Consider the following 9,196-nt stretch of genomic DNA (forward strand, 5'->3'; position numbering starts at 1 on the left):
CCTGCCCGCCTCAGCTCCACCTATTGGCCAACTTTTTGTCCAGCCGGGAGTTAGGCGGAGTCAGGACTGAGAAGATGGTGTCGGCTGGACACACCCATATTGAGCTTCACAACAGCTCTTAATACATCTATGGGTGACTGTTTTAAACAGTCTACGGGTCAAGACTTTAAAAACTGCACATCCCAGATTCTTACAGCCCAAGTCGGCCTGACACAATCTTGTTTGTCTCAACAACAGTCCAAATAATTCAGCTTGAAATGCACTGAAAATACTGAAACGTTGACTTTAATTCATGTGTAAATTTTATAAACAAGCCTTAAAAGTTATGGATAGAAAGTCATTACAACACCATCATTGCAATATAGTGTCCAAATACAAACTTTTCAGTTTTGATAGTCTTGTTCTATTTTCCCGAGTTCGATTGGTATTCAGAATCATTCACAATTCTACAACACCACCATTGAGAGGCTTTTTTCAGTTTCGCCATGAGCAGAGTTGCAGAAACTCCAGATCTTCATCAAATGCAGATCTAACCATCCCTCTGAGGCGCACTGCCTTTGGACAATCAGCATTTTCGTTTACGGCCATCAAGCACTGGAATACTCTTCCAGTTGAACTTAAAACCTGTACTGATTTTAACTCGTTTTCCCATGGTGAAAAAAAATGATATTAAGCAACCAGTCATGCCAACATTAATTACACTGTAATCTGAGTTTTTTAAACCTTTTTTTTTTTTGAACTGTATTGTCATATCTTAGATATTTTATTTTTATTTAAGTGTATTTGAAGTGTACTAAGTATTATGTTCGTAACCTGTATTTAAATCAGGCTTTGTAATTATTTGAGTGACCGAGATCATGTAAGTGTACTATGTATTAATTTATTGAGCAGTACTTAAATCAGGTTTTAAAATTGTTTGACTGATAGAGATCATGCAATGTTATTATTTTTATTGATTGTTATGAACCTGTCTGAGGACCACAGATGGAAATTAGCTATCAGCTATAATCTGGCATATTGCATCTCTTCTCTTTGCTGAGATTAATGTTTTTGTATGCATGGTCCTTCTATAAATAAATTAAATTAAATGTATAATGTCAACAGATTTCACATAACTGTATTAGGTTACTTGAAAACAATCATATTAAGTTTAAATAAAAAACGTTAGGTTCAACTTCATTTTTTTATATTATATACTTTCAACTAACCGTAATACATTTATGTGAAACTTAAACACATTAAATTAAAGTCGAGGAATCAATTTTTTCAGTGTGGCAACAACAGTTCAACACATATCCAAGTAACCAGCTACTAGCTATGTTACTCATATGCCTCTTTCAACCATTTCAATATGAATGTGTGTGAACACTTCAAAATAGCAGTAAGTGTGAATCTGGAGCAAACCTCTGATAAATAGCCTTAACTTGATCTTTAAAGGTCAAAGCAGGAATTTAAATATGCAGCTAATACTGCGCTGCTCCACATCCTTTAATGACAGCATTAATCCTCTGAATATGGTTTTAATTAAGAAATATAATTAGATTAAGGTATTTACATGACCCCAGTGGAATCAAACTTAGATTGACGTATTGATATAAGTGGCAGCTCCTCTGTTTGGAGTGACTGTTCACATTTCGTCAAAATGAATACAACAAAACAAAAAATAAACGTCCACAGAGGAGCAATACATGAGATGCAAAAATTAGGGTTAGGGTTATTTATATAGTTATAAAACGGAGAAGAGATTAGTAACATAATGACAAAGACATGAGGTTTCACGGGATATAGAGCCAACCACATTTAGCTTTAGAAAACTATGATGAAGTCTCTGAGACCCCCCCACATTTTCTACAGCCTATGGGTCTAAATGCGTTCAGAAAGCAGTGAAAATGGCACATCACAAATACTAAAGCCCATTTGGGCATCATCAGATGTCTTGTTTGTCACACCAACTAACCCCCGAACATTACATGTATGGTATAGGATTAGGAAATGCAGCAGTTACTCACACTTCCAAAGCTTATGATCAAATGGTGATTTCACTTGAATAATTACTAAAACCGTATATAGAACAAAAATCTTCTCAAAAACGTAGTATACAGGTAAGAAAGTCAAACTACCTCAATTAAACTTATTATGTTAACAAAAATAGAAGGTTCAACTTAAAGTTATTGCTTTTAAATATCAAAATTTAAAAAATCAGTTTATTAAAGTCAATCTTTCAGTTTTTCCAGTAAGGTCTTCATTTTAAATTTCATGAAGATATTTTATTTTTATCGGACCGAAATCCCGCTCTTTCTCGTCTAACGTCAACATCCAACCTCCTCCACTTCTCTGATTTCAGACTGAAACACCAAAGGTCTTGTTCGTTGGAGGACGTTTGCTCACTTCCGGCTCTGAGGCACTCGGCTCCATCAGGAGCTGAAGGAGCTTTCCTGTTGCCACAGGCTGCTATTCATGGCTGTTTCCTCCCTGTGTCTGACTACTGAGTGTTTTCAGGACACACCTGCAGGGCGATTGATGGCCAGTCAAATGTTGAGGTCAAGGTCAGCACCGTGGTTGTATTGTCCTGATGTCCTGTCTGACATGAATCACAGCCTGCTGTTAAACCTCAGGTAGGAGACATTACTAGCAATAAGTCCTTGAAATGCCTTAAGGCGTCTAAAGCATGTTAGTAAATGGAACATTTCCCAGGTAACAGCCCTGCCTCTGAGTAACAGGCAGCCTGGGATTAACCGTGTCAGCGCATGTGATTGTTTTGGCAACAGCGCTATAGAACACAGTGGCTTCAGATGAGAGCAGTCAACATGTGAAGCTCCTGCTGTCTCACAGGCTGAATGAACTAACACACACTCACCTGGAGCAGCTTAACTTCAATCGATATCTCAGTTTTTTCCACCTATATCGACGCAGGACAGTTTGTGAGAGAAGTCTACATCCAAGTCAATTTTAGAGACGTAAATCTGGACATCCATGAAAAATGTCGTTTCCGTTAAAGAGGAATGACAGACCAGATGAATATGAATTTACAGCAATCCGTTGTGGCTATTTAAGGATGTTTTTCTGTCAGATCAGAGGCATGTGGCTTTATATGACCTCAAGTTATGCAGCCTGTTGAATGAGACTACATTTGACTTCAAGTTTCTGCCTCTCATAAAGCCAAGCACAACTCTCAAGGATTTAAAAACCACAGGATTCTTTTTCTGTAAAATGCTCCCCTCAAGAAAACACTTTTTTACCCGATTTATCATTTAAAACTGCTCTTTCCTTAAAATATTTGCAAAATACTCATACAGCCGTGCTGTGCCCCAATTTTTTAATCAGAGAGTTGACGGGGAAAGTAGGCTGCCTGTAATATATGAGTCATAGTAGGAGTTTAATACATTGCTAGAGAGAGTGGCGGCTGAGCCAATGTTACAGCAGCTATAAAGGGATTATTCCCTGGAAGACATAATCATGTGTAACACACTTGTTTCAAATCCTGTGAAAAACAAACAGGTGTTCCAGCTTTAAATCGAGCTTCATCCTGCGGCACACACACAGAGAGAACCCCCAGAAACACAGCCTAATGTCATCTACTCATTAGTTATTAAGCCATGGTGAATAATGTCGAGATAATTTCAATACCATTCATCACAGGAATACACCCCACGTATTAAAGAATAGACTGTCTGGAGATATTAATATAAGTACACTTGGGCATTCAATGCTGAAAAAACTCTCAGATAGACTTCAGCTTTGATTTGCTGATAGACCAAAGGAAAATGTCAGATTTGTTGAATGCATGTAGCATATATTCAACATGTCCAAAAAACTGTATTATATGAAATATTTGACATATTTAGCAAATTAAGTATTTTATTTGGTGAAAAACATACAAGGAGCATCAGGCACTGACCCAAGAACTAAACACTATACACCACTGTATTATGTCTAAATAATATTTGTAATGTATTACATATTGTATTGATCCTTTTACTTTGACTTCTTATATATTTAAACACATATCTTTATTTTATTTTATCTTTGTATTGCACAGTCTGACTTTAACTTCTTATTGGTATTAACATATTTTAATAAATGTTCTATTTATCTGTCTCATTTCGTTTTAAAATGGAGCAACTGTACTTTTTGTTGTCCACCTGGAAGTTACAAAATTGTAATTTCTATCTCTAAAATGTCACGGAACACAATTCCCCCAGCAATTCATACAGTCTAGTGCTTCTGACGCTAAGGAGAGCTATGGAATGAGCTGACACTGACCTGAGAGCGCCCACAGAAAGGTGAGTGCAAGAAGAGGAAGTTTCCTGGAAGTGTTGGAGAGCTCCATGGTTGTTAGTGTCTTTCACCGGCTCTGTGACTCTGTCCGCCGCAGGCTCAGTCTGGCAGGTGTCTCCCCCCGAGCCCAGCACAGAGCCAGCCGCGGAAGGTAAGGGACACTTGGGGTGAGGAAATATGAGGAGCCGGTCGGTCCCACAGAGCGGCGGGAATCCTCCTGACCCAGCTGAGATGGTGAGAGTAGAGTGGGATCAGCACAGCGGACACTGGAGGTCTGTAACCGCTCTTCTTCTTCTACTCTTCTTAACGCTCAGCTGCATCTGCTACACCAGCGAGTATAACTCTCTCTGTGTGTGTGTGTGTGTGTGTGTGTGTGTGTGTGTGTGTGTGTGTGTGTGTGTGTGTGTGTGTGTGTGTGTGTGTGTGCATGCGTGTGTGTGCGTGCGTGTGTGTGCGTGCGTGTGCGTGTGCGTGTGAGAGAGAGAGAGAGAGTGAGAGAGAGAGAGGGACAGAGGAGCAGTACCATCTTACCTTAATAATCATGATGAGTTCCGGTGATGTCCTTCAAAATAAAACATTTTTACATACACAGTTCTAGCGAACGGTTATCGTGACAGTCCGCTTTTATTTTGTAAGGAACATTTTATTGACATCCGTTCTTTTCCTGCTCAAATGTTATAGCTTGACTCACAGGTACACCCAGGCCTGCCAGCCTTTGAGTTCAACTTGGAGTGAGATTTTTTTTAAATATCAAAGTTAAAAGCATCAATCTGGTGCACTTTGAGAGCAAAATTAAGAGATCTATATGGATACATCTCTCAACACCCAAATGAAACAGAACTGTAAACAGAATTTCTTTTTCTTTATGGATATTTTACAAATCACTCCCCTTTTAAACTGTAGGCCTATTCTTGTTTTACTAGTAGGCCTATTTCATAACTGTTTTTCATTTATTCTCTTATTGTTTTATAACTATATTGATCATATGAAGGTGTGCCTAGGAAATATTTGTTTACATAAATCGTGACCAAACCGTTTGAAACCGACTGAGATAACTTGGACTAAAGTTAACTATCTAAACACTCAGTTTCCTTTACCTCACTGAGCTGTAGTTATCTGAGCCTCTCAGTCTGACAGGAAAGGTCTTTCCCTTCACCTTGTTGTAGAAACAGCTTCTTTCACCTGTCCTCTGGCTAGCAGCGGTACCGTGCAAAGCTGATTAACGTACAATGTTGGGAGTATTTCTGAGTCAATTTCACAAAACAGTGACCATTAAACTAAAAATATTACCTGTTAAAAACGATTTCCGTGTATTTTGTTCCTCAAACACATGAACATATAAGACAGTAATCACATGTATCTGTGTATAGATAAGTTATTATGGTCCCACCAACGCTTATGGTTTATTAAAAATACGCGCCATATAGGCTACATTTCACCATCTTATTTAAAGCTTAAATGTCTGACCAACTAGGCTACTTGTTATGACCTGAAATTGTCTTTATAAAAGATATAGAGCAAAAGTGTGTTTCATTAAATACTAGGCGGACACACTCGTGTGCAATTTGCCATTTTCAAATACCCTGGCTCAAGCTTTTCATCAGTAAGCCTTTTTCCAAACCAACACAACTGCAGACCGTCAGCTCCTGTTCCATCATGTGTGAAGAGGTGTGGGTCTGCAGCACACACACGCACACACACACACACACACACACACACACACACACACACACACACACACACACACACACACACACACACACACACACACACACACACACACACACACACACACACACACACACACACACACACACACACACACACACACACACACACACACACTGGACTCAGCTTGACGTGAATTCCCAAGGTGAGCTCACCCCTGATGTAGAAATATGGAGTGACCTGTGCTCTCCACAGTGGTCAGAGCCCTTTACTTCATCCTATAAGGTTGCCCAGTTGCCTCAGCAACAAGGGTGAGGCTAATGCATGAGGATCACCCAATTACGAGAGGTGAACAAGGTTATCCCTGTGATTAAATCCAAAGAAGCAGGGTCCAAGCCTCATGTGATTTTGTTGTGTTGTTGCAATCTTCATCTGGGCTTCCAGCTGAAATACACAGAACTCAGAGGAGAGCTGTCAAAACAGCCCTGTTTATATTGTGTTGCTATAAAAATGTAAGCACGAGCCTAATACTTGATTTTTAACAAGACTACAAACCCAACCATATGATGAGCAAACCTGACACCTGGAGGCCAAACAAACTGCTTGCTTCGATTAATTATATGTACGGGTTCATGGTTTTGTAATATTGTAAGCAGGAAAGTGGCAAGTGCCTTCAACAACAGACAAACATTTGTATTATCAATAATATAATAAATAAATACAAATAAATATCAAGGACAATAACTGTTGACACAAAATCATAAAAACAAAATGTGTGCATTGTGTGCAACGGAGTTTTACTGGAAATGTATGGATATAAGCATTTGGAAATTATTTCATGCTTTAATGAAATATAACGATAAGACCACTGTGTGATTGTTTATATGATCAGATTATTTCAGATTATACTCAATAGGATATTGCTGATGTGTGAAATCTACATCATGCAGAACAGTATTATTGGTTTATGGCAGATATCATCCGTGCCCTAGATACGTAAAGACCGGAGACGTGATTATTGACCCCGTCCTGCTGCTTCTGGACATAATCTATAGACACTTTTTGATTAGTTAAGTTTTTCTTATGTCAGCTCGTGAATTATCTTTTCCATTTCACTTCTACAGTTTGTTCAACAAGTAATTAAATACTAATACTGTTTCGCAGCTCAGCACAAGATTGATCCATGATGCTTCAAGGATTAAAACCTTATGTAGATTATTAAATATTTTAAAATCCTGTTGTTTCCTGCATGATATTATAACACATGTAAGAAAACGTATTACATGTTCATTGTGAAGAAAAGTAAAGTGGCCTATCAATTATTAAAAAGCATGTTATCATGTATAAGTAATTTATGTCATTGAAAACGTTTTGCACCCACACCGTGTAAATAAAACGGTAGAATATGGATATGTCATATTAATTGTTAACTAACTTACGGAGCCCCTAAAGGAGTATTGTGAAGCTGCAGCGTCGGAGACTGCCGTTTCAGGACCGCACTCCTGGGACCGCACTCCTGGGACCGCACTTTTCGTTACACTGCCACCTAGCGAGTAGGAGACATGAATATGAACGACAACGCACAGAGTGTGAGTAATGTGAAATGCTTTTAAAGTTTTATTTGTACAGTATACGAAGTGTGATTAGCTAACGTTAACTGATAGTCTTAAGGCAATACAAACAATCACCTGTTAGCTTATGATAGCTTCTAACCGTATTAAAGGCACTAAAAACAATTATTCGTTAGCTATAGCTTTCGGCAAAATAAACTGTTAGCATATTTGATTATTTGTTTAATGAAACTGCAGCGTGATTTTGGCAAGCCCAACTACGTGTCCTACATTAATTGTGGATTTAATCACTAATTACAGTAAGAGTGTGAGTAATGTGAATCGTGTTGTTTGTTTAAAGTTAACAACTATTCTGGTGTATTGAATTGGACAGCAAAACAAGCAACACGTGTTAAATGTGAGTCTTACAGGGAAACAGTCATCTGTTAGCCTATGATGACTTGCTGCAAAACCAACTGTTAGCCTTTTTGTTTATTTGTGTAATGAAACCGGGTGCTTTCAATGTGACCATCTTTATAAGGACGTTGGCACAGGCTACCGGGGAAGTGGACGGCGAGGAATCTTGGAGGGTTTTTACTCCGAAGAGGGCTTCCCGGGGTACTGCAGCTGGAGCTGTTTTCTGGTGGCTGAGGGAACAACAGACCGCGCCTCACCCCAGTGAAGAATCCTCAGTGTCCTCTCCACTTTCAGAGGAAAGTTCAGAGGAACTCAAACACATGCTGGACTCCAGAGGTCATTCCGTGTCCGTATTAAGGAAATTGTGCCCGTCTTCTAAATAAATAAAAATGTATTCTGCACTGAAACTGCATTTGTATCTTTGGCAGCCAGGTGCATAAACACACTAACAGTTGTTTTTGTTTTTGAGTAATCAAGCACCTCTTCAAAGACACATTTGATTTGATTATTTCGAATTCTTTCGAACGTGTAATATAATAATGAAATGAATTATGATACTGTAGAAACGTAAGCAGTATCAAATTGATAAACTAAATATTATAGACTCACAAATTATATATAAACAAATGATCTACCTAATTACACATCCGAGAAGGCGTGGGAAGAAGTTTACACTTATTTAACCCCACCTGTAACCCCCACCGCCATAACGCTACTTACTGTAGCTCAAGTTCATTATTTGTATTATTATTATTACTCGTTTACGTCACCTTTATTTGTTTGTTGAGCACTTCCGGTAATTGTCACATGGGTGTGGTTTGGTTATATAAGTCACCTGTTTCATGTCGAGTGCACATGACAGAGGGTGAGCTTGTGCTGTAATTGTTTCTGTTGACCGTTTTGTCCATAGTTACTATGTTTTGATTTTGTTTATTAAATATCATTAAAACTATATTTCTTCAATATGGACTTTCTTTTCGAAAACGCGTCACAGTTTATAGCCAAATTTAGCCTCTCGGCGACTCAAATGTAACTGGGGATTGAGCCGCCACACCACCCCTTCTCCCAAAAACTAAATTAACATTTTTGTTTTCTTTTAACAAAATATCTAAATGTATGTCTACATACAATATACATTTACAATTATAAATAGATAATATATTATACTACAATATATATATACATATATTAATTTACGTTGTATGTCAAATTTGATAAGACAAATATAAAAGACTATCTTTTTAAATCTGACATACAAAATACATTTGTCATTAAAAAACAAA

The 9,196-nt window shown here is 38.1% G+C and overlaps 1 protein-coding gene across 1 annotated transcript in view; it reads right to left on the reverse strand.

Annotated features, from left to right (window-relative positions):
- Positions 1-4,679, reverse strand: part of esama (endothelial cell adhesion molecule a) — a 94,471-nt gene extending 89,792 nt beyond the window's left edge. The window contains exon 1 of the mRNA XM_079647234.1: positions 4,264-4,679. Within this exon, the coding sequence (XP_079503360.1) occupies positions 4,264-4,330 (67 nt within the window). The 5' untranslated portion in view covers positions 4,331-4,679. The remainder of the gene's footprint in view (positions 1-4,263) is intronic.
- Positions 4,680-9,196: the final 4,517 nt, after the last annotated feature.

The sequence above is a fragment of the Notothenia rossii genome (assembly GCF_949606895.1).
Source record: "Notothenia rossii genome assembly, chromosome: 9".
NCBI classification, from domain to species: domain Eukaryota; kingdom Metazoa; phylum Chordata; class Actinopteri; order Perciformes; family Nototheniidae; genus Notothenia; species Notothenia rossii.